The sequence below is a fragment of the Festucalex cinctus genome, chromosome 13 (genome assembly GCF_051991245.1).
Source record: "Festucalex cinctus isolate MCC-2025b chromosome 13, RoL_Fcin_1.0, whole genome shotgun sequence".
NCBI classification, from domain to species: Eukaryota; Metazoa; Chordata; class Actinopteri; order Syngnathiformes; family Syngnathidae; genus Festucalex; species Festucalex cinctus.
The window spans coordinates 8,849,389-8,875,334 of record NC_135423.1 but is presented as its reverse complement, the minus strand read 5'-3'; the positions used below and the strand labels follow the sequence as shown (position 1 = coordinate 8,875,334).

General features: G+C 43.6%; 1 protein-coding gene across 2 annotated transcripts in view; it reads right to left on the bottom strand.

The window, feature by feature from the left end:
* The window catches only part of robo2 (roundabout, axon guidance receptor, homolog 2 (Drosophila)), a 366,592-nt gene that overhangs the window by 9,688 nt on the left and 330,958 nt on the right, over nucleotides 1-25,946 (bottom strand). For both annotated transcript variants that reach the window (XM_077540592.1, XM_077540593.1), the window contains 11 exons: nucleotides 25,085-25,209; nucleotides 24,356-24,527; nucleotides 22,552-22,740; nucleotides 21,907-21,933; nucleotides 19,970-20,012; nucleotides 13,718-13,845; nucleotides 11,508-11,780; nucleotides 10,006-10,131; nucleotides 4,246-4,405; nucleotides 1,644-1,907; nucleotides 625-839 (listed from right to left, as the gene is read on the bottom strand). In XM_077540592.1, coding sequence (XP_077396718.1) covers nucleotides 625-839; nucleotides 1,644-1,907; nucleotides 4,246-4,405; nucleotides 10,006-10,131; nucleotides 11,508-11,780; nucleotides 13,718-13,845; nucleotides 19,970-20,012; nucleotides 21,907-21,933; nucleotides 22,552-22,740; nucleotides 24,356-24,527; nucleotides 25,085-25,209 — 1,722 coding nt within the window. The remainder of the gene's footprint in view (nucleotides 1-624; nucleotides 840-1,643; nucleotides 1,908-4,245; nucleotides 4,406-10,005; nucleotides 10,132-11,507; nucleotides 11,781-13,717; nucleotides 13,846-19,969; nucleotides 20,013-21,906; nucleotides 21,934-22,551; nucleotides 22,741-24,355; nucleotides 24,528-25,084; nucleotides 25,210-25,946) is intronic.

Sequence of the window (25,946 nt, the reverse complement as noted above, 5' to 3'; positions counted from 1 at the left end):
AAATAAAACTACAGTAAATTATCTTACATTTCTTCACAGGTTAAAGTAGGAATACTTTAAATCCAACCCAAAAGTTGCACTGGTAAAAAATGGAATGATCATAAATCCTCTAAATATTGCAAAGGTAAAAATAAGATGACTACAAATATGCTTACCATAAATCCCCCCCCCCCCCCAATAATGTACAAGTTAAGACAACCATAAATCCCCAAAAAGTTGTGCAGCTAAATGAATAAATAAATAAATAAAAAGACTACCATAAATCAAACAAATTATGGAGATTAAAATAAGATTGCCATAAATCAGACGGAAAAACCACAGGTTAATTAATACTATAAATCCCTCCAAAAATTGCACAGATGTGAAGAAAAGTCACACAAATCATCCTAAAATTTTGTAGGTTAAGACAGCTAAACCCACTAAAACTGTGCCTACAAAATAAACCAAAATTACTCTAGAGTAGTTGTGCAGGTAAATACCCTAAAACCTGTGCAGATTGAAACAAGGCTACCGTAAATACCCTAAAAATTGTGAAAGTTGAAATAAAACTGCCGTGAATACTCCAAAAGTTGCCCATGCTAAAAGCAACCTCGTCCACTAGTGAAGAGCAAAACTTGGGCTGACCTGTCAAAGAGCTGTCTAGGTTGTCCATGCTGGAACCCGGCGTGTGCTCGATTCCTCGGGGATGCCTGGCTCCGTAGCCTTCATCTTCCTCGTCGTCATCTTCCTCCTCCTCCTCGTCCGGCAGGTCCGTCTCCAGGTCGGACACCATTGTGCTTGACACGTAGCCCACCGGAGGCGCCGGGGCCTGGGGCGGCAGGGACCCCACTTGCATGTGCCTGTCGGCAAACGCAGGGTCTGGTGTCATCAACGTGTTGATGAATGCTGCCTGACAATAGCGCTAATTCCACTTGCTAACACAATGACTCATTAATTGTGCACGGCACAAAAAGCGCATGTTCCGGGGGTGGGGTGAACCCTCCCCCACACCGAGCTCAACGTTTGTTTGCGCGGCCTTTGACGCGGTGATGGCGTGTAATTAGCGGCCCTGGTGTTGTCAGAAATGCTCTTGAAGCAACATTGTCATTACTGCAGCTAACATGATGACATTCCCCTTCGTGACAATAAGCCCCCCCACACACACACGACACAAGCGCCGATGAATGCCAGACTGTCCTCGTCCTGGGGAGCGTGGCCTTCATATGACTTGCATGAGTGCAACAGCCCTGGAATGTGTGCGTGTTTTTGTGCGTGTCTTCTGTGTGGAAGCACGGCAGCAAGAGGGCCATTAAACTGAAATGATTAATGGGTTTATCTCCACTGCACACACAGGCGACACAAAGAGTAACTGTTGGAGCAGCAACAGAATCAATCCCGCCGCCGCCGGCCAATGTGCGTACAGTAAGCGTTTTAAAAGAACACACGTCGTGTTTACGTGTGCATTTTTTTTTTTTTGTGTGTGTATTTTTATGCAGATAATCAGTGTGCATCGTGTTTGGGACAGTTTAGTCGTAAATGCTACAAATTGTAATATGACAATATATTTAGAGGTGAGGCTCATGTTTTGCAATGAAAGATGAGCAACCAAAATCAGTCAAAAGGTCTTGTAAGTGGAGTGACGAATGACGATGATGATGTGTTACCACGTCTGCTTGGCCACGTCCATTTGGTAGGCTCGGGTCAGCTCGTCCAGATGCGCCTGGAGCATGGGCTGCATCTCGTCGCGGGGCGACGGGGTCAGGGTGGCCGTCGACTGCTGGCCGAAGGAGACGGCGGCCGGCGAGGAGGCCACCCCCCGGACGGGCGGGGTGGGCACGCGCTCCTCCTCCTCCTCCAGTTCGTCCTCCATGCCCTGGTGGAGGTACGTCTGCACCGGCATCGGTGGACCCCAGCCGTCGCTGTCGTACCTGATGTAGAATTTCGGGGGTGGGGGGGAATTGCTATCATTTGATCTTGACAAATGTGGTATGTAAAAACTGATGATTAAGTAAAATTAATAAAATACATTTTTAAAAGAAGGTGTCTATTCTAACAATGGCAATACTGAAAAATAAGTTCAGACTTGAACTACAGCCAACCCCCGTATACCCATAGTTTGGTATCTGCTAATTCACATATTTTTGCAGATTTTTAATTACATTTTTTTTTTATTAATATATAAATATTTATTTATATATATATATATATATATATATATATATATTTTTTTTTTTTTTTTTTCCATTGATTTAAACTAGGGGTGTCAGGTGATTAAAAGTTTTAATCATAATTAATCGCATGACTTATAGAGTTAACTCACGATTAATCACAAATTTTACTGTTCTAAATGCACTAAAAATGTACAATAAAATACATTTTTTTTCATACTCTTGTTAAAAATGTTTAATAGAAATACGGCTGCATTTTTATTGATTGATACAGTAATTTCACAATAATTCATAAAAAATGAGTTAAAATTAAAAATATGTACTGTACTGTAAAAAATGAGTGTGATATTAATTTGTGTTTTGGTAATTTTTCGGCCACTAGATGGCATAATTGCATTTGTAATACAGTGGTGACATTTTTCTTTTCATATTAAGAGCTATCTAATCTTGGGTGCGGTACACCCTGAAATGGCTGCCAGCCAATCACAGAGTATTAATCACACATTTAAAAAAAATTGTGGCATGAAAGGAACTTCAAATTAAGTCAAAATTAAACACACTAATTTTGACATCCCTACTTTAAACACATGGAAGGATGAAAAATACAAACTGAATGCTAAACTTGGAGTTTTTTCCAATGTCCTTGTTGCACTGTATCTATCTACCTAACTGCACCGATGCAGTCGGGCTTGGCTAGCTGGTAGCTGCACTTATAATAGACGGAAGAAAACGTTCATTAAAGAAATTTGTCAGTGCACACCAGCGCATAGGACATTACACTTTTAATCTGGTGCCATGAGGAGATTTACAGCGCACACCGCACCTCATTTGGCAGCCGGCCTATTAAAGCAGACGACTCTGCCAGATTGCAAACGGCGAGCAAGGGGACCCGGGACCTGCCGGACCGAGGAAAGGGACTCTGACGCCGCACTCGAGGAGTTTGGGGGTCGTGGAACTCAAAAAGGAATAATGACGAATGTTCATCAGATTTTTTTAAAGATAATTTTTGTAGCTTGTAATTGTAAATAAAACAAAACATTTTTTGAAGGGGCCACTCAGAATGTGGTGGCAAGCCGCATGCCAATGGCCCATCACTGGATTAGGGAATGGATCTGGAGCCATCTGGGCACATTTTTTTGATTTCTTTTTTTGTCATTGATCCTTCCCTTTGCTCAAGATGCAAAGCTGTAGAGTCATCAGCAGCTGAGGAAACGAAGCTTAAGACACAGGAGGTTTATTTCTGTGCTTGTGAGATGGTCAGGAGGTCAACATGCGAGACAAGACAATGGTAGTAATTACTGAGTTCTGCGCTCGGGTGCACACAAATGGAGCAATGATGACTGTTGGATGACACACTGGAATGTGCACTTTATGATTGTAATTTGGCATAAAACAACAATAGAATAAGTGCAAAACATGCAAGGTCCGAAATGAATGAGATTACGACAAGCAAGTCTGCATCGTCTGATGACCAATCAAAGTTTGTCTGGCAACATGGCCATAATAGTTGATGTTTTTCATTGTACTTTGTTTTTATTTTTATTTTTTAAATTCATTTAAATTTAAATGAGATTTTAGCACTGCGGTTTGTTAGTTTTTATTTTTCCCGAACATGATTTGTTTTATTTTTTTTTTATTTTTTATATATGGATTATTTGTGGTGCAAGGCAAGTTAGTTTTATGACAGTAACAGCACAGTGTAGCGCAGTGTTTATTACTTGTTGTCTGTGCATTCTTGGACATAATCAATAATCTGATGAAGAAGCTTCACTTTATGTCACTGTTCCTTGTTCTTTGCTGCTCATGTCACTCGCAGCGATTGGGGTTAAATATCCCAAATATTCAATGTTACAGGTATAATGAGGTAACATTCTGTGATATTGGCAACAATTTGTTTCTTAGTTTTTGTTAACTATAATATCCCTGCTGGCTAACATGCTTCACTTGCTAACTGTACCCTGGAACAAATTGGAATACTTGCAAGAAACAAGATGACAGAGCTTGAAAAATGTGACATTTAACTGAAAAAGACCATTTGACTGGAAATGAGAACAGTTTTTGATCTTCACACACAAAGTGACAATCTCCTCAAACCTACCCTCCTCCGTCGTGGTGCTCGTTGGGATAGTGGTCCATGTTAGTGCCAGGAAGAGGGTGGATAGGGGGCGGGGGTAAGGGAACATTAGCCCAATTGGAGCCGTTGGCTTTAGTGGGTTTGGAACCGGCCTTGGTCTTCTTCTTCTTTCCTCCTTTACCACCTAAAACACATCACTTCTGTTAGAGAACTTAAAAACGAACGATAAAAAACAAGCCGAGAGCACACAAAATAATCATTTTCGCGCCAGCTTTGAACATGTCAGTAAAATGGAGCCTTTCAACAAGCTGCTGCCTACACACAAACATTCAAGGTCGCCTGATGAAAAGCATCCTCCCATTGATCAATTGGCTGAAAAGCCACCGATGATCTCCATAGAAACGGCGGCGAGGAGCCGTCCTCGGACCTTGCCGCTCCACCCATCCCCTCACCCTTCTTCCTTTCACTCCCGCAGTGGAAAAAAACGCCACTCTGCCACATCATCATAATGAATGGCTTGCACGGAGTCGGTGCGGTCCTAATGCAATTCGCCCCCAGTCTATTACTACTTTCATTTCTTTTATTACACCAGAGAGCCACTAGCCACCCCCCCATCCATTTTCACCCGCATCCTTCCAAAACCTGATTCCGCTCCTGTCCCATCCGTCTTTGTGCAGCTGACGGCCAGGTCGGCGCCATGTTTTAGACAAGCGCCACCTTTTTTCTCCTCGGTTAAAAACACACTTCAAAGAGCTCATTTTGTTGTGCTTCTCCCTTCAAGACATCCCCAGGACATCTTGGGACATTCACTTTTCATTTTCAAGCCATTTTTACTGTGTTGAATGGAACTTAGGTTAATCTCAGTCTGTTAAATTAATACAAAAAATGGTAAAGCTATGCGTCCCACTGAAAACCCTTGAAGTTCCTTGGTTTTTTTTTTTTGGTTGTTTTTTTTATCCCATCTTGTATTTAGGGTTGGGGAAAAAAATGCCCCCCCAAAAAATCAGTTGACACAAATGTATGCCTTGAAACTATAATGAATAATTTTTAAACAGTATCGTCACCCTCTTAAAATAATTGCCCAGTCATTTTTTTTTTTTTTTTTTTTTTACAAATGATGCAAATCATTCAATTTGCCGTGTTTCCTGAAAAGTCTGAAAAAAAAAAAAAAAAAAAAACATAGGTGATCATTTTAATAAGGTGTCGATATATGCGATACCCGGAATGGGTTAACCTAGCGGTGTCAAACTCATTTTGGTTGAGGGCCACATCGTTACAATTGTTTTCCTCAAAAAAGCTATTGACTGGGAATCCACCACATTTTTAAGAGGAGGCTCAAGGCAAACATTTATAGTTTGGCTTCTTTGACTCTTTTAATTAATTGAAGGCGGCCGGTCGTCTTCTGTTGGTTTGGCCTTGATGCAAAAGTAAACACGCGCCAAGGAAGCTGCCAATGTTACTGGTAACCATCCACCAGAACGCTCAACTGTCATCTATGACTTCACGTTGACATTTCCATCAGGCATCACGTGCGTTGCCAGACCCTGTTCAATTAAGAACACACACACTTTGAAAATTGGATTCAAGGAAGGCTAGAAAGGAAAACACAGAGGAGCTGCACTCTACTGTACTGTTTTCAATTGCTTACAAGACAGGATTGTGATTTCAAAGCATGATTTCAATACAGGGTTTGGGGTTATAATTAGTTAGGGCTTCAACTGAGGGTTTCAAGTCCAGGTAAGTGTTTGAAAGAAGGGTTATGGTTTCAAATTTGTGTTTCAAGCCTAGGTTAAGGTCTAGAATTTGGGTTTTGAGTCAGCGTTTTAAAGTATGGTTTCAAATTAGTATTTCAATCAAGGATTGAAGAAGGTTCAAACTGTTAGTGTTTGAAATCCTGGGAAAGGTTTATAATTTGCATTTCAAGTCTTCTTTAGGGTTTCAGGCTAGGTTTGTTTTCTTAACTTAATGTTTCAAGCAAGAGTTAAGGTTTGAAATTAAAATTTCAAGGGTTAGGAGTTACAGTTAGGATAATTGGGATTTCAAACCCGGGTTAGGGTTTCAAATGTGGGTTCCAAGTCTAGGTTCAGGGTTCAGACTTGGGTTTGGGTTTCAAATTAGGGTTTCAAAATGAGATTTTAACAGCATTTACAGTATGGGTTAATTAGGGTATCAAACAATAATTATTAGTTTCAAATTAGGGATTTAAAACATGGGTTTGAGACTGGGGTGAGAATTTCAATGGTGGTTTTCACACAACAGGGTGGGGTTTCAAACCAGGATTAGTCTTTCAAAATAAGATTTTCAAGCTCAGGGTTTCAAGTCAGGCTAACGAACAGCATGCATACCATCATTTATGTCCTGCTTCCTCTTGTTGCTATGCTAAAAAATGAAATTTATAACAGATAACAGCTAATAACAGAGCATTGTTTTTTTTGTTTTTTTACCCTTGGCGAAGGTAACATAACATTCTTCTTCTTCTTCTTCTTCTAGGAAAATTCTGGTGGTCTGGCACTGACCGACATTACCTCCAAATATGAAAAGTAGAGAGCGCGAGTGCTGCGGTCGGGCAGCGAGGCACGAATTACACAAGAAGCGGAGAAACCTCCTCCACCGACAAGCAAGCCAAAGGGGCGTCTTTGCTCTTCAGTGCACCTTCTAAATATAGATGTCGCATTGGGTATTTATACCCCAAGGTTTTTTGGGCACTCCCAGCATATAAGTGCAGGATTTGTAGCCCTGACGCTGGCTATGTTTTCATTGGGTGCCGAGGAGGGGAAGCCGCAGGCAGGGCAGCCGCTCCGAGCCGCACATAACTCACCGGTGCTGACGGACGGCTATCAAAATAACCATAAAGCATCTTCTTGTATTTGATTTGGCTTGGCGGACAAAAAGAAAGAGGAACATGGCAGTAAGGTGAGATTGCAAAGACTAACTGTGTTGTGCTTACGACAGCAGTAACGCAGTGGAACGGTTTTAGGACCGGGTAGGGTTGGTTGGTTTGGTTGGTTCACGTCCATATGTGGACCAAAATAACAGACTCTCGTGGGAATTTGGTTGGAAATTGTACGGAAGGTTAAAGACTATTATTTTCGAACATGGCGTAATGCGTGTTGATAATGCATCTGCAGGGAGTAAGATGGCGGACATGCTACGTTATTAAAATGACATTAAATGTTGGCCATGCGGCGGCTGACCATTCGCAGGATTTTTTTCCCCCTCAAGGATTAGCACCAAATACTGTATAATTTAAAAGTTTATAATGTCATACATAATAATACACAGTCAATAAGGTCACAGTTTCATTAGGGTTTTAAGACTGGATTTTCACGGTTTTAAATGAAATTCTCAATCTTTCCTTCTCTTAATACTGCACGCGTTACAGACCAAACCAGTAAGTGAATCATTATTTGTCCGTGCATGTTCTGCACTGTCACCGTGAAGCTGATCCATATCGGAATCGGTATCTTACGCATGGATGGATGACACCCTGATCAAAACACCACTCATTACAATCAATACCTCAAAACCAGATTAAGGTTTCAAATAATGATTAGTTCGTGATTCGTTTCCAGTACGGGTTGGACTCCGCCAAGGCTGCCCTTTGTCACCGATTCTGTTCATAACTTTTATGGACAGAATTTCTTGGCGCAGCCGAGGCGTTGAGGGGGTCCGGTTTGGTGGCCTCAGCATTGCATCTCTGCTCTTTGCAGATGATGTGGTGCTGTTGGCTTCATCCAGCCGTGATTTCCAACTCTCACTGGAGCGGTTCGCAGCCGAGTGTGAAGCGGTTGGGATGAAGATCAGCACATCCAAATCCGAGACCATGGTCCTCAGTCGGAAAAGGGTGGCGTGTCATCTCCGGGTCGGGGATGAGATCCTGCCCCAAGTGGAGGAGTTCAAGTATCTTGGGGTCTTGCTCATGAGTGAGGGTAGGATGGAGCGGGAGATCGACAGGCGGATCGGTCCGTCGTGGTGAAGAAAGAGCTGGGCCAAAACGCGAAGCTCTCGATTTACCGGTCGATCTACATTCCAACCCTCACCTATGGTCACGAGCCGCGGGTTGGTCGTTGAGAGGAGCCTCAGGCATCTGGTTTGGATGCCTCTCGGACGCCTCCCTGGAGAGGGGTTCTGGGCATGTCCCACCGGCGGGAGGCCCCGGGGACGACCCAGGACACGTTGGAGAGACTTTGTCTCTCGGCTGGCTGAAGTGGCTGGGGAGAGGGAAGTCTGGGTTTCCCTCCTAAAGCTGCTGACCCCGCGACCCGACCTCGGATAAGCGGTAGAAGATCGATGGATGGATGGATAATGATTAGTGTTTCAAATAATGTTTTCAAAACAGATTCAGTGGTTCAAGCCTGGCTTAGGGTTTCAAATTATATTTTAAAGACAAGCTACGGATTTGTAGCTACTGGTTGCAGTTAGTATTCAAAGCTTGAGTAAGGTTTTCAAACGAACTTTAGGGTTAGGGTGACATCTCAAGGCTGAATTGTATTCTTTGGGCTGACTGTTTTGCTCGTCAGCGTCAGCAGTACAACCTGCGTGCGAGCATGTCGAAAAGTTATCTTGAGGCCGCGCTTGCCTCACCTCTGCTCACACTATTGAATTAGAGAGCAGCTAAGGCGGCGGAGGACGAGGCGGCGCGTCCTGTAAATGACATTGTAATTCTCACAGCATGAGCTTTAGTGCGGCGGGTGGGAGTGGGGTGGAGGGTGCGAAGGTACTTTTGCCACTTTAGCCAGCCAAGTGCTTCTAATGGCGTGCACGTGCGTGTGTGTGTGCGCAGTCCACTCTGACTGTAACACTCCTTATGCTCATGCTTAAGTAAAGAGAAGCACAAATGATGAGGGGTGGAAAAAAAAAAGATGAAAATTGTTCATGTTGCCACATGGGTGCAAAATGACAGTTTCAAGCCTGTGTTAGCCTTTCAAAATGTTCAGATTTCAAATAAGGCTTCATATTTCCAGCATGTGTCTTAAGTGTGGGTGAGGGTTTCAAGTTAGGGTGTCAAAGTAGGGCTTCAAGCTTGGGTTATGACTTTAAATAACGTTCAAATTCCATGGCAAAGTTCATCTTCAAAATGCCATGTCTAAAACGACACATGGCGGTTATGGTTTTGAAAAAGGTTAGGGTCTCAATGTAGGTTTCAAAGCCAGGTATTGGTGAGCAAATTAGGGCTTCAAATCTGGATTAGGCTTTCAAGTTAGGGTTTCAAGCCTGGGTTTGGGTTTCAAACAATTGCTAGGGTTTAAAGACGTTTTGGTTTCAAGCCTTATGATCAGGTTAGGATTTCAAAACTGTTATGGATTTAAAAGTGAGGCTTCAAATCTGGGTTAAACTTCCAATCCAGGCTTTGCTTTTTTTTCCCTTTCATTTTTCTGGACACTTTTTTTTTTATTTGCATTTAGGGGCACTCTTGTCCTTAAAGTCCATGGTAAATGTCAGCTTTACAGATTTACGGCGAGTCACCGCGAGGGGCTGCACCGTTATACTGTTTTCTCATGGGGAAGACGGGAGCTGTCTAGTTCAGGCTTGTCGCCTCAAGCGGACAACAATTAATTGGGGCATGGCATTCATTTGAGGGAGCGTCGGCAAACAAGAACAACATGAAAGTGGAGGCGGCAAGAGCAAAGCTTCACTGGTGAGGGATGGTGTTCATCGAAACCGCCATGGATGTCAGCTTTCTACATGCAAATTCCAAATCAATGAAGCAATTAGGAGAGCCGTCAATCAAAAGGCGGAGTACCCCCCTTGGGGGGGCGTGTCCCGGAAAAAACCCCAACCAACCTGAGAGGCTGCCGCTTCGCTCTGAGCTGTTGTGAGAGCTGCTGGTGCTGAAATCTTGCGATTGGTTGTGCGGAATTCGATTAGACAGCCCGTCGGTCAGCCGGTAGTCGGGAATGAAAAGGAGGGCTACATGTGGAAAGGCGAAGGGGTTGGAAGGGGGGGTGGGGATAAAAAAAAAAAAAAAAAAAGGAGAAGCAAAGCATCACAGTGGCGTCAGGTGAGAGGCAGCACAAGCACATGCAAACCAAACATGCAGTTAGGGCACCCAGCAAGCACCACAACCAGGTCTCAATAACAAGGGGGGGGGAGGACGGGGCGGGCTCGACCCTCCTGCTTATTTTGCGGTCAAATTGACCCATGCTAAAACTTTAACCATACTGGTATGTTGCAGGTCAAATGGATTAATTTTACCCATTGCATTCGAGAAAAGAACACATTTTAGCTTCATTTCTTTTTAGCTTTAGCACAACCTGATTTGAAAATCCTAACCCTTATTGAAAATGTTACACATAGTATATTTTTATTTCTTTTATATATGTTTTTAACAAACAAAGGGGCTAAAAGAGTGGTAAAATGTGACAGAAAGAGACGTGTTTCTAGGTCAAGTTGAGCCACCAAAAAAACAAAACAAACAAAAAAACAAAAACAAAAAAAAAACAAAAAAAACTGCTGGGCTTGTTTTTTCATTTTTTAATAATATATATGAATCAAAAATATTCTCTGGACTGATGAACATTTATTTATCAATAAGGAAAGTTCAACTTCAATCCTTTCATGACTTTGCTTTTAAATGTATGTTTTCTTTGTAAATGTTTCTTAAATGTTATACTTTTAATAATGTGAAGCACATTGAGTTAGTTACATTATGAAATATAAAATGTGCTGTATAAATAAATCTGCCTTGCCTTGCCTTTTATGTTGCGGGTCAAATTGACCCATGGTATTTAAAAAAAATTTTTTTCTTCTTTTTGTGGTAATTTTTGAATGTATCTGGGATATGAAATATGAAAGTGGCAGTCATAAATGAGTCATAAATGTCTCATTATTCTTTGGTTAAAAATGCACATTGATCCATAGTACAACAGAAGGAAACATAACCGCGGGCTTAAAAGTGACATGTACGTCTTCATTTCCAGAGATATGATCATGTTTTTCAGCATAATAACAGGCGGAAATAGTCCCATCATTCATATACATGCGTGCATTATATGGCGACAAATGATAATCAATCATGTTTCAGACTGTTAAATGAGATCATACATATGCATTAGATCACATCTGAGGAATACTGATTTGGCCATTTACAAGTAATTAATCTGTGTATGTTTTACAATATGAGTCAAGCATCAGTGAATTATAAATCACTTTGGAAGCAAAGCTTGCTTACTCAAGCTGGGAGGAAATGGAGAATGAATGTTTAAAGAAAAAGCTCACCCTGGCAAAACTATGCAGAGGCTCCTTAAAACTCCAAATCGGTAAATCCCGTCCCATATTCGACTTACTGTTGTTGCAAGAGTTCTTGTCGGGCAGCGAGTAGCCCAGGTTGGCCATCTCCTGCTTGGCCTGGAGCGAGGCTTTCCACTGGGCGTCGGGCAGCTCCACGGCCAGCTCATGGATGCTGCTGGAGTGCAGAATCTGAGTGGTGGCGTACGGGGTGGCCTGCGACGCTTGCCCCGGGCTGCTGTAGTTGGTTTTGGTGGTGAAATCGATGCTGCTGTAGATGGCCCCGTCTGACAGCATGGTGCCCGTCTTGTCCCCCTGGTTGCTCGGGATATCTGCAAGAAGGGAAATGCAGAATGAGATATACAAAAAATGAGAACTGCTACCAATTTGGAGACCGCTTTTCTTAAATAGGGTCACACGGCAGCTAGAGCCTATCCTGTCTAACTTTGGACAACAGACAAGGTTACGCTCTGAACTGTTCGCCACTTAATTGCAGGTTACTGACATAGACCAACACCCATTCACATTCATATTCCCAACTATGAACAAGTGAAAAACGTCATTGCATCCTTCAATTTTTCTGTATGTGGCCCTCGGAGGAAAACGTTTGCAGACCCCTGATTTAGTCTTCAATAAACCTGCAAACATGATGCATGTTTTTGGAACGTGGGAGGAAGTACCTGGGGAAAACCCACACAAGCACAGGTGAGAGTCCATTTTGTTGTCAATTCCATGATATTCCTTAGTCACGCTTTGAGCCCGTGGAGGCTCTACAAAAACAAGCTATGTGAACTACAACGCTACAGTATCAGATAGCGTACTATGGGGTATATTCACTAAGAATGCACTGCGTCCGGTAGTAGCATGAAATATTGCACCAGAACTGCACCCCCAATCTGCGCCCAGTTACCCACCTATTCACTAAGGATATTGCTCTAATCATATACCGGCGCAAACACGCCCACAAAACTGACAGCTTGGAGCAAAATTACACCTGATTTACCACACATGGCAATGGGTTTGTGCCAAGAACATGGTTGTTATAGTAACAGTTGCGAGAAAGATGACATTATCAGAAAGCGAGGTTGGACCGAGAGTAAGGGTTTATAGCGCCATTAAGCTGTACAGAGCAAAGAGGACGACGACAACGTCATTCATTCAAAAAGTACAAATTATTGGTGCGATCGTTTTTTAGAAATATATTTTCAGAGGTTGGCGTGGGCGTACAGTATGCATCTGGCACGTAAAAATGATCGTAAAATGTCTCCCCGCCATTGCTGATCCGCTCGGGTTACGTTGTCCTAAACCAACATTGAGGAATGTCCCCTTACCTCTCTTTCTATCTCTCTCTCTCTTTCTCTCTCCTCTCTCTGTCGCTCTCTGAACAGCCAGAGAGCGACGGTGCACCGTGCCATGCACTGCTGTCATGATCCCGGGATCGAGGTTGCAGCAGCTTAATACATGCTTTCCAAAAACGTCACTTGCGTCACGCAAACTCGGTGTGGCTATTCGCGCTGCCGTTAGTGAATTAGACGCTGCGTATCAATGAGTCTCATTTGCATTGGGGAGGGCATATTTTGCGTCAAATGTATGCAAATTACCTAATTTACATACGCGCAAATAACACCGGCTCACCGTGGCGTAATCTGGTTGGCCGCGCACTTAGTGACAGATTTACCCATCTACGCGTGTTTAGTGGATTAGGCGCTCCCGGATTGCTCCATTTTTAACGGTTAGCGCTGTGCAAAGGCGGCGCAAACCTTTAGTGAATAGGCCCCTATATGTTGAATAATTGACCACTGCAGACTAATTGAGAAAATTCTTTGAAATGCCCATCCCTAGTATCTAGCAGCCACTTCCTTCCATATTTGTATGCGTAAAGCACAACAGTGACTGAGTGAGAGCGAGGCCGGGAAGTCACAGCCATCTCCCCACCCTGCTTGCATGCCCAGCCAAGGGGAGATGATGTAGAGCCACGGCGGAAGCATCCGCATCTGTGCCAGTCAAGCTGCGCCTGTCCTTCACGACTGGCTGCTCCACACCATCCTTTCACACAGAAGCCTCCCGCCCCCAACACACACACGCACACACACAGTCACTGCCACCAACTCCCATCCTGCTGCTCTGAGGTACGAGGCCGTGACAGCAACAGGATGAAACATTCTCCATTAGTCAGTGGAGGGTTTGCACCGTGTGCATACTTGTATGCACAGGATGAATGCAAGTGGACATCTTGCGGGTAAAAGCACGGAAGAGACATCCCGCTCACCTCCTCGGCCAAAGTTGGTGAGGTCATTGGGTCCTCCGGAGCTGCTGTTGACAGGCAAGCTGGTGGCGGGCCAGGAGTCGGCCAACCAGGGGTATCCTGTGTCGCTGGCATTCAGTAAACCTGGCCGACTGGAGAGAAACAAGATGAGAAAGCACATTTTAGTCAAAAGAGTCAGCAAACCCCCAACCGTGATTCAATATGAACCTGCTAACCTTAACCCTTACCCAACCTCGGTTATTTACAGTGCATAACTTTCTGTGGATTCAGGAGTGAAGAACAAACACATGGCAGCAGTCAGAATACAAACGTGAATTCCAACACATGTAAGAGAGTTGCAAGGTGCTTGCGCGAGATAAGCAGACAACGAGCCTCTGAAGAGAAATACGGCGATATGTTTCTCTCCCCCACAAAGTCGCATTTCCTTCGGGCAAAAAGCGTCACTTAATCTCCGCTTTTTCTCCCTCTGAGTTTTTGTTATGCCAGAACACACTAATTCATGCATTTGCTTTCATTAAAAGCTTTTGACTTTGGACGGCGTTTTCACAATCAGCCCCTTGCAGCGAGTGAAATCCAAACTAACTCGATGAGCCATCAAGCCCACACCATGACGGATGAGGCCTGGCGTGGGGGATGCTGGCAAAAACGGGAACTTGGCGGAGGAGGTGTGTCCACTGAACAGGTGTTCTGTGCCTCCTTAACGGGGACACGAACCATAAAAGTCAGCCATTAAGAGTGTAACCTGTCACGGGTGACTGCAGCGGGGCCATTAAGGCCACTTAACTGTACAATCACGTCAGAGCTTCGTTAGTGTGGGCGACACAGGCGGGAGTTAAGTGAATGTCAGAAAAGAAAGAGTTGCTTCACTTCATCAAACCAAAATGTGTCGGCGACTAATAATTATTACTTGGTCTAATTTGGATTTAGTGTAAAAATTACATTGACTTTCAAACTGACCAAATCCCAAACGGGGACCCTAATTCAACTTCTAAAAATTAACGCCAATCTTAACAGAACTCTAACACCAACCCAATCCCTAACCCCTAAATACAAACCTAATCTGTACACCCCCTATTTTTTCTATTTAATTTCAGTAGTTTGACTACATCACCACAGACAAAAATGCACCTTAATCCCAATCCCAAGGTGTAACTTTAAACCTGAACCCTACCACAGTCTAACCCCGGGTTTTCACTGGATGCGGTTGCGGTGCGGTTGCGGTGCGGTGTGTCTTGACTGCGCGCTCCGGACGGGTCAATTTTTTTGTCAATCCACACCGGCTCCGCACAGCTGCGGTCCGGCAGCTCCGTCGCCGCCCACTTCCCAACGTGTCTCGCGGGACCGCGCGCGCGCGATCATGTGGCATTTCACAACGACAAACATACAGAAAGTCTGCTCAACAGAGAAGCAGAAAGATATGAGATTCCATGCAGCATCCTTTTTTTGGTTGTCCTTGTAAAGTATATTAATAACGAGAGTCGGGTCAGTGCGGGTCCACTCTTTATTTCTGTCTTCCCCGTCCGGCTGCCGCTCAGTACGGCAAGCGAGACGGGCACAACAAGCAATCGCGAACATCAAACTCACAATACATTACAGTCCTTATAAAAAGGATGTGCCGTGTCATATATTATTTTGTGGTTTTCCACCTCCAATATAAACCTCTCCTCGTCCATGTTTGCTGGTGTCTAAACCGTGAATGAGCACATGGCCCGGCGACGCCCACGTCACGTTTTGCTGAAAAACTTGCGAAATAGGAGCTGGCGAGTATTTTATTCTGAAAGGTAACCGGAAATTTATTTTGAAACTGCCTCGGTCTTCCTGTCCCGCTCGATGTGTTTTGTGCTAGCTTGCCATTTGCCGGAGGCCTACCGCTGCGGCGTCCGGCAAAAATAGAAAATAGGCTATCCTTGCGGAAGGCTTGCGGCACGCCGCAGGCCTTCCGCAGTCGACACGCAACGCACCCGCAAGCGGTGTAAACTGCACCATTCGAATGAATGGAATCTAATTGCTTGCGTCGCCGGACCGCACCGCAACCGCACCGCAACCGCATCCAGTGAAAACCCGGGGTAAGCCCTAAAAACTACCATTACCCCAATTATCCTTGCCTAACCCCAAAGGAAAATATCCAAACCCAAACTTGTATACCTAAACCAAAGCCTAAACCCTGAACTAACAATCCCACCAAGACACCAAACCAAAACACTAATCTACCTCAAACCCTCATCTAAACCCTAGCCTACCTATCCTAACGCCAACCCCAATCCCTAGACCCACCTGAACCAAAAATCCCCAACCTGATTCAGATACAGTAGCACACTATTCTGTATTTTTTAAACTGTTAACTCCCATGACGCATAGCTAAACAACTGAACAAAATAACAAAGGCTATTCAACGTTCCAACAACATTTGCAGGGACAGATGCTCACATTTGCTCGGGAAAATAAATAAATAAATCAATCCAACCTGGCTTTGAATCCATCACAGTAGCGATCACAGCAAGCACACGCAATCGTGTGTCATATCCAATGTGAGAAACTGCCAAAACATGCTTTCATCCCTTTTCACCCTGCACTCGTCACCCCATATTTAAAGCAGGGACGTCTATGCCCTGCAGGGCTTTTGCGTTGTGCAGGTGTGCGCTGTGAGGAGGCGCAGAGCAGCCCGGCTGCCTGGTGGGCCATTTTTGTCTCTGCTCCAGCGGGAGCTGATGAGCTGGCTTTGAGGGGGACTACAGCAGGCGGCGGGGGCGCCTGTAGCCTTGAGGACGAGGTGCTACAGGTTCTAATGAGAACAGAGACAGGAGGGTTTACCTTCACAGCAGCCCTGGCGAGCTCCGATGGGTTCCTGAATGCCAAAGTAGGCCCGCGGCAGGGGGAGACGAGTCATTCAATTTGATGGCTGCGCCTCAGACGCATCCTCGCCACTTACTGCTCTCACCTCATACACTTTCCAAGTCCATTTTTTACCGATGGGCCCAACAGGGTTTGGCGAACCCTCCAGCACAAAAGGTCACGTTGAAAAATTTGTCTTATTAGTCCAACTGTGTCTGTGCGCGTGTGTGACGGTGGCCCTCCCCCACCAGCCCACCCGACAGTTTGAAAGACGAGCGGCTGACAGCTGAATGGTGACGTCGTCCTTGTATCCGTCACACCGCAGCACTCCCGCTCGGGATAATTAGAATAAGACTGATTTCTACTGGGGATATTTGTAATACACACACACCGCGTTAGTGTGTGTGGGTGGGGGCGGGGCTGCGGTTGGGGTTGGGTGCTAATACATCTAATGAAAAGTTGACACCTAACTTTTAATCCCCCACCTGACCCGGGATGGATGGCAACCTTGGCGGATCAAATCTTATCGCCGTCACGTCGGGCTGACAAAAAGTGTGCCGTAAATATGCCAAGCGGGATGATATTAAACGGAGGGAAAGTTCATTAATCAGCTGTTTATGGTCTTTGCCGACGGACTGAATGGAATTCGGATTAAAACCAGTGACGTGAGCGAGCACGTAGAAGAACAGAGATTCATTGTGAGACGTCATTTAGCGTTAAAAAACAGCATTCGTCATAGCAACATTATCAACGCATGGCACGGCTCAACCTCAAAGTCAATCTTCTTTGTTGAAATATTGATAACAGCTAAGATTGGAAGTTATTACTAAGTAAGGAAGAAGCACTCATTGGTTTTGCTGTGCAGCCATCCAGTCACATGACATCAAATCTACCAATCTGCTGCCTATTCATCTTCCGCAAATCAGTTATTCTGTGATCGATTGGGCATAATTGTTCAGTCAAGGCAATTTGGCAGAAGCCAATGAAAAAGCTGGAATGGACAAGGCTTCATTTGCGACCATCTGATTAATGCAAAAAAATAAACAAAACATGGTCATACATTCAAAATTCTGCACGTTCGTATTCAGGGAGCAGATGGTGAAGTTGCAACATCTGGAGTATGACAAGCGTCGGAGGCGTCGTTTATGCTCCGCTAACTTCCGATATGACGGGAAGCGTCGCTTGCGTTTCAATCCTGTTTGCCGGCGTAAAAATCAAAAGTGCTCGTGAGAAAGATTTGAAACACAAAAGCTGTTAAAATCTTACTCATGTCCAATCCATACCAAATATTACAACCAGCCAGTGCCAGAAATACGTAAATTGTAATCTCTTTTGCGATAGTGTCTGCAGTTGTTAGGATTAAAATTGGTTTGACTTTGAACCTTTGACTTCAAACATAACATGAATATTTTTTTTTCGTTTGCCCCTGGTTGTTATTTATTATACATATATATTTTGCTTTTATTATTTTTACCTTTGGCAATTTTTATGTGTTTTGTTTCAAATACATCTTTAAAAAAAACATACAAAAAAAACAAAAAACATGGAACTTGCCACAAAAGTGGCAAATGGGTCGACACAAAAATTTCAGCCTCGCAATTGACTTCCACATGGATATTTGCGATTACCTGAGTAAATGATAGGATAGGATAATGATAGGATAATCAGTTTTAAAAAGATTGATTAGCGACAGCCCTAATTATTAATTATGTTATTTTATTATCTATAACGTACTAGATATACCGGTAGTTATATTCTTATTTTATTATATATTTTTACGTCTTTTTATCATTTGTATTATATTTATGTATATAAAGCTTCCTGTTCTTGTAAAGTATAGATGCTTTGCTGTTTGCTCTCGCCTTGTGCTTGCATTTTTCAGCTGATAAGCTTTTTTTTTTTTTTCCTTTTTTTTTTTTTCCTTTTTTTTTTTTTTTTGTTCTGAAGAAGAAACCAGAAGAATATTTGGATACTCCAACATTTGAGGTACTATAAACTAGTGTTGTTCCGATACTGTTTTTTGGCTCCCGATACTGATACCCAGCTTTGCAGTATCGGCCGATACCATACCGATACTTAAGGTTTTTTTTTCCTCAACATGAAAAAGCTGTCCTGCTGTTCAGAGCATTCAAGGGCCAATAGGATATCTTAGATCGGCATGCAGTGAACATGTCACATACCAGTGAATGTCGTGCACCAGCAAGACACAAGATGCTGCATCCAAAATCCTATATTAGCGTTGGAATTAAGGGTATCGGCATGTTACTTGTGAGTAGTCACCGATACCGATACCACTGTTTTAATGCAGTATCGGCACCTCTGCCGATACCAGTATCGGTATTGGAACAACACTACTATACACTAAATAGATTGTTGACTGTGGTAATTTTTTGTTAGCTGCTCACCATAACTTGAACATGGCCTGATAATTAGCAACAAGACTAGAGATGAAGACTCCAATTCTGCAGTCACATTGACACAAGCTGAGAGGCTTTCACTTGTATGCAGGGGTGGAGGGAGTCACTGGAGACCCCCATGAATAAGCAGACAGGTAAATGATGTCACCACTGAGATGCTCTTTGCAGACCTTTCACTAACATGCACCCGGATGGAGCAGTCTGCACTAGGGGGAGGGGGTTGGAACACGTGCACGCACGCACACACACACCTTTCTCCCGGGTAATTATTTTTACATTATTACACGTGCTCAGATCCCGACCGCCCACGCGAGGTGACAGGCAAATTTATCACTCCGGAGGGCTCCTGGCTTCGCCCGCAAAGATAAATGACAAAATAAAAGCCCTCTCTGCTTAAATTGTTTCGCTTAATTCCGCCGAGGAGATTGATGAGTTCATCTAGCGATGCATGAACGCACGGGATGCGACCGGAATGTATATTTTCGTATAATGTGCAGCTTTTTTTAGGAGCTGAGAGGAGCACAAACATCTGTCGAGCGGCTCAAAGGCGGTTCGCTGGGGGGCTCGTCGGGGTGCGCGTTGTGGATATGTTGCATTACAATCAGGCTGGAGATGACAAATGGAGTAATAAAGAAGTTATAGTGCAAGAGTTTGTGTTTTTGTTTGTTGTAAAGTGGTAAGCTGGGGCTGCAGTGCCCCGGGGCAAAGTAAATTTGTGTGGCCCCCTAAACTGTGGACTGTCTGTACTTCCTGTGCCCTTTGCACCCGTCATTAGTCATTAGGCATTTGTTACAGTATATTTAGCTTCATGTATGGCACTCACTGAAAGACTTAAAAATGAAGAATGTTTCACCCCTGACGTTTGCTTTTAGGACATATATAGTGGACCCCTGCATACTCACGGTTTGATACCCAGCCCTAGTATAGCTATACATTATGTACTAAACATAGGGTAATAAACTTTTTTATTTTTATTTTTTATTTATTTTTATTTTTTTTAACTTACCTCCCATTGCTCATCAGGCCGCCGTCAACCCTCTGGAACGTCACTGCAGAGGGAGAAAGAGACAAAGCAAAGTGGCCGCATATTAAATTTCCATGATTACATTTAGTCAAAGTGTTTAAAAAAAAAAAAAAAAAAAGCCAATAATGAGTATGGCTTATTATCACTTTGCATGTCGGAGGCGTCGTGTGTTGCTCAAGGACACGACAAGCAAAACTCATTTTGTCTTATTTTTGCTGCTAGCTTATTATCATCAGGTGTATGATTAAATCTTGCAAAAATGATTAAAAAAAGGCAGTGGGATCATTCATCAAAATGTCAGAATTCGCAGGGGCCACCTCATGGAGATAACGAGGGCCAGATCGGGAAAAACACCAAGTGAGACGATGTTGTCTTGTCATCACACACCAGCGTAGGCACCTTACCTCAAACAATTACTCATTTAAAACCTGAACCCTGACTTCAAATACTGCTTTGAAGCCCATCTCTGATTACAAACTCTACTTTGAAACGATAATTTGACACCATAACCTTGACTTGAACCCCTAACCCTGAATTGCAACCCTAATTCTTGTTTTGCAACCTTAACTCTGTCGCATATGCGTTTGTGAGCATCGACTTGAAACTTGATATGTGCACTGGAGCTCCAAAAACACTTTGAAGCGAGCTGGCGTGACATCCGTGTGCGGCCTCCTCAGCGCACCCCCTGAATGCAGGCAGATGAATGTCTTTTAATCAGCACTAAAGGCGGGCAGGCAGGCAGGACATGATCAGCGTATAAAAAATTCCATCAAATCTCCCGGGCTGCTGATTTACCGTCTCTCAAGCTGACAGCTTTAGGAGGCCCAGACGGGACACTCGCAATGCATCACCTTATTGTCAATACAGCCACGAACAGAGTCGCTCTTCAGACTAATGTCGTAAAAATCACCTCATTAATCCCTCCTCCACTTTTGACCTTGTTTTCAACATCTATTGGAGCTTTTAAGATGGGGAAAATAGATTTAGAAAACATCAATATAACACTAAAACATTTAGTGGTGATTTTGTACAAGTAAATGCAAATATAGAACAAAATTAATGATTAAAAAATACACACACAAAAAAAATACAATCTAACTTAAAAGTGGAACGAGCTTTACAATTGAAAAGGTTTTCAATTAGATTTTAGTCTAACTCTGCCTGTCAACAGGTGATCCCAGCAACATGGGAACCAATCAGGTAAAAAGCAATTTGCAAGCCTGCTAGCTATAATTCTTTTGAAAAGTTATGGTAATCAATTTCAGTAGATCCCCCTTCCCCACTTTCACACAGGGAAAACCCCCCCAAAACATTTTACTTTTCCCGCTTTTTTGTTTTTGTTTTAACAAACACCACTGGCCGCAACACACACACAAATACACGTACACACACGCACACAACACGAACAAAACCCAGGATGCAAACACATTGGAAAGACTTTTTGGTCACAGCCAATTAGCAATCGATGGTTTGCAAAAGTCGCTTGAGAGCAGAGGTGGGCAAACTTTTTTGCTTCAGGGCCACACTTGATTTTTTTTAAAACTGGCTGATGGGGAAGTTCAGGTTGAAAATGTAAAGTTTGAAGCTAATCCTAACCACATTTACGTACATGCATACTATTAAAATATTCATATAATATCACATACTATTATACTAATATTTTGTTATTTTCACTAAATCAAACCATTTTTGAATAAGATAAGCAAATATGAAATTAATACTAAATATATCAAAATATTCTCAATAAATAAATATAGAGTAAAAGTATAGCAAATGCTTTACTTTGCCCACACCTGCTTCATAGTCAGTGTCAGATTAGCATTAGCGTTAGCCAAGACGATTAGCCTGGCGTATTGAATAAGCGGGCAGAGGTGGGGTGAGGGCCGGGTTGGTGAGGAGACGGGACAAATGAACAGTACCTGCAGGGGTGAAGGTGAAGGACTGAACTGCAAAACAAGAAGACAGAAAGGTTGCGTGTTAAAGCCTGCAGAGGTATTAGCGCTGCTTGGGCTGAGGTGGGAGTGGGGGGCTGGCTGCCACTGCTACTGGTCTGCACACCGGCGGCTAGGCTAAGCTAACAGTGAAGGCTTGTGGGGCCATTGTGGGGCCTAGTTGGCTTTGTTTGGTCAGGCACAGTAGTCCAATTGGGGAGGAAACAAATCCACATGAGGTATGTTTCCTAATCAATACAAAGCCCCATCTTGGGTTGAAAGCCCCCTGAAGGACAAGCCAGTTGAAAGCCCTGCCAATGTGCAGCACCAAATACTGGAAAGCGGCCGCACGGCACGCAGCTGAGAGGCCACACGAAAGCGGCGACAAACTCAAGAAAACATAAAATGTCACAAACACAAATGAAGAGCGTCACACAAGCTGCCATGGCGCTTATTAAAATTCGGCAACGGACAAAAGCAAAGCTTTTTTTTCTTTTCACTCAATTCCACCCTGTCCAATCATACAGAATTGGTGTGTTGAGAAAGGTTTGGGAGGAGGGCACTCAACGAAAAGCTGGTTGGTAGCGCGGTCGGTCCGGCGGCTACGAAACAACACGGCGATTCGGTCCCCACCTGCGTAGTTGCTCAGGCCCTTCCTCTTCTTCCTGCGCCAGTACAGCCAGATGCTGAAGCCCATGAGGATGACCCAGCAGGCGCCACCGATGCCGGCGATGAAGGCGGGCTGCTTGACCACGTCGGTGATCTGCTCCGTGATGCTGTTGTTGCGGTTGCCATGGATGATCACGTCCTGGAAGGCCTTGCCTGTGAGTGCGACAGCGGTAAGGCGTTAAGAGTGACGACGTTTCGGTAAATGCCAGACGCGGTGCAATGGAACAATACATGACGACTGACTTACTGACTTGAAACCCGATTTTGAAATTGAGGGCTTGAAACCTGATTCTTCATAACCTTAATTTGAAAATTGAGCACATTGCTGTTCACCCCTAATCCAAGCTTCAAAACATTTAAACTTGCTTGAAACTCTAACTCTGGCAAGAAACCTTATCTGAAAACCTAAAAATGTATTGAACTAGGGCCCAATATTTGCCAGAATAACCGATAATCCAATTAATCGGCCGATGAGTTTATAATAAATAATATCAATTATTGTTCGATCCCTTAACACAACAATAAAGATGAGTTACAGGCGGAACATTTGACTCTTTTACATTAGTTTGTCTTTAGTATTTGTTACGACAGCAACAAAATTGGCAAAAATTGGCCATTTTTTTGCTGACTTTTTCAGGGTGAGGAATTTTTGAACGTCATTACAGATTTTAGTCACATCTACAGCTAATATTGGATGCTTAATTTAGCCACGCCATTAATTGGTCAGGCCTTACTTGAAACCCTACTTTCAAACACCAGCCCTGCCTTGAAGCCACCATTTTAAACCGAAACCTGAGAATTTCAAACCCTACTTTGAAACCCTAACGTTATCGTTCGAAACCCTAAACCTAACCTGAAACCCTAATTAAAACCTTACCTTAGCTTAAAACCCCAACTTGAAACCTTTGTCTTAAAACCCTACTTTGTTTCACGTTCCAATACTGAAGGTAGGAAACCACTGACAGACTTTGAACCGGCAACAGTTCAGATTGTCATGCAGCTCTTGTGTTGGTACGGTGCTGATGTAACCCAGTTCTGTGGAAATGGGAGTCAGGACATTGATTAACCTCAGAGAAGGTGCAATGATTTTCCGCGAAAGATATTGACCAACGGAGCGTGACACGGAGTCACAAGGATGTGCAGTGCAATATAATGCCGGTGGGAAAAAAAAAAAAAAAAACACACAAAAAAGACAAAGCTTATAAGAAAAAGCCCCAAGTGAGCCGCTTGTTTGCCAAGCCAGGCTTCTAATTCACTCCAAGACTGCTAAAACGTAGTGACGGCAAACCAAAGCTGGCGAGCGGACGTATGGATCGATCCGGCCCGTACACGCGCTTGACACTTTTGATGGTGCCTGCAAAGGTTCGAGAGACTCGGGCCGGAGCTTATGGGTGGATTACGGGAGCCACGCTGGGGAAATAAGGCCAACGAAAGTCGGAGTTATGGATCATAATAATAGAGGGGAGGGCACAGGAAAGCATACTGGCCCATTGGACACTTGATTAGGTACATCTCAACTATTAAAAAAGTAGTGGAGAGGGAAGGCCAAAGGGGGAAATGGAAGAATACATGACCATGGTTTGAAATCCAAATTTAAAACTTCAACATTGCTTGAAACTCTACACCAGGCTTAAAACGCAAAATTTAAAAATCTTAAACCTGGTTAAGACATAAAACTCAAACTCTTAGACAGTCTTCAAGCCCTAACTTGAAAGCTTCACCCTCATCAAATGAAAGAAGTCTGCATATATGCAGTAGTTTTCCTTACCAATAATAATGGACTGGGGTTCACTCTTGACTCCCACCCCCGCACTGGTGCTGGCGGCCACTTCCACCCGGTAAACCACGCCCACCTGGAGTCCGCCCACCACCACTGAGCGGATGGCGGCGTCCACCGTCTTGTTGACGTGGAAGCGCGTCTCGTTCCCGAGGCACCAGATCTGGAGCCAGGAAAAAGACATTTATCAAACTGAATAAAAGTCGAGGCACAGAGAAGTCAAAGGCCGTTTCACCAAAAGAAAGTCATTTAATTCAAACGGTACAAAATTAATTGCAAAAAAGCACTTTATGTCTCGCTGTCTTTATATTATATTAAATGTTTTCTCTATCTATCTATCTATCTAGTTAGCTAGCTATCTATCTATCTATCTATCAAGTTAGTATATATCGATCTAACAAGCTAAGATAGCTAGCATCTTTCTAACAAGCTATGTTATGCTAACAAACGTCCATCGAGCCATCTATCTATCCATCTATGTACTGTTTGCTATCTTTTTGTCTTGCATGTTAGCATACATCGATCTAACAAGCTAAGATGACAAGCATTCATCTATCTATCTACGATATCTAGCTATGTATTAAATCTATTTTTGTCTCACAAGTCAGCCATCAATCCATCCCAGATGAATGTGGCCTAATGTGCTCACAAACTAAAAAATGGCTAACTCATGAATACAGCAATATAGTCCAGTCTTGCACTGGAACGCCGTGAACTAACCTTGTACTCTTGGATGATACCATTCTGATGGTCCGGCGGAGGGGGGTCCCACGAGATGCTAATCGAAGTGCTGTTCTGGTTTCCCACGGTGAGGACGGTGACTTGCTGAGGGGGCGCACTGGGGGCTGTGAACCAGAAAATGATGCAAGTGTTAGGACATACTTGTGCTCAGAAATGAACTGTGCTCGAGCCTACTTGACACGTCAAGCATGGGACATTTGGTCAGTTTGATATACAGTGGAAATACAATAAACAACACTAAACCAATAGGAAATAGTTTATAGTCATTTGTCTGTTTTTCAGATTTTTGGGGGGACTTGTACTCCGTTAGTCACTTGAGAACTCCCTCAGTTGTTTTTGTGCTCAGGTCATTTCTGATATACAAATTCAGCTTTGGCACCATCTGTTGCCAAGCAACTATGTTGAAATGATTTAGTAAGACCTTTGTGATATTGATAAATAAATCTGTTAGGGTGGGATCAGTCATTTGCAGATTTTCTCGGCAGGGCTGCTTTCTTATACACTGAACTTCACCTCATACACTCTCACTACCTCGGTGAACACTCTTGTTTGTGGACACCCGCCACATGGAGGGGGAAATAAACAGCAGTTTGTGGCAGCATAAAGTATTAAAAATAATGTTTTCTCATTTCCGCAGTGGGGCGGAAGCCGAGCTCCGAATACTGACAGGTCAATTACTCGCACGCTGCCTCTCGCTCCCCTCGCCTCCATCCAAAATGGCACTTGTCACCCACTAAATCTCAAGCCATCCCTCAGCGCCACTGGCCACCGGTTCCCAAGATGAATGGGCCCCGTTATGAAGCCGCCACCTCAACCAGATTAGAAACAATCTACCCGAGGA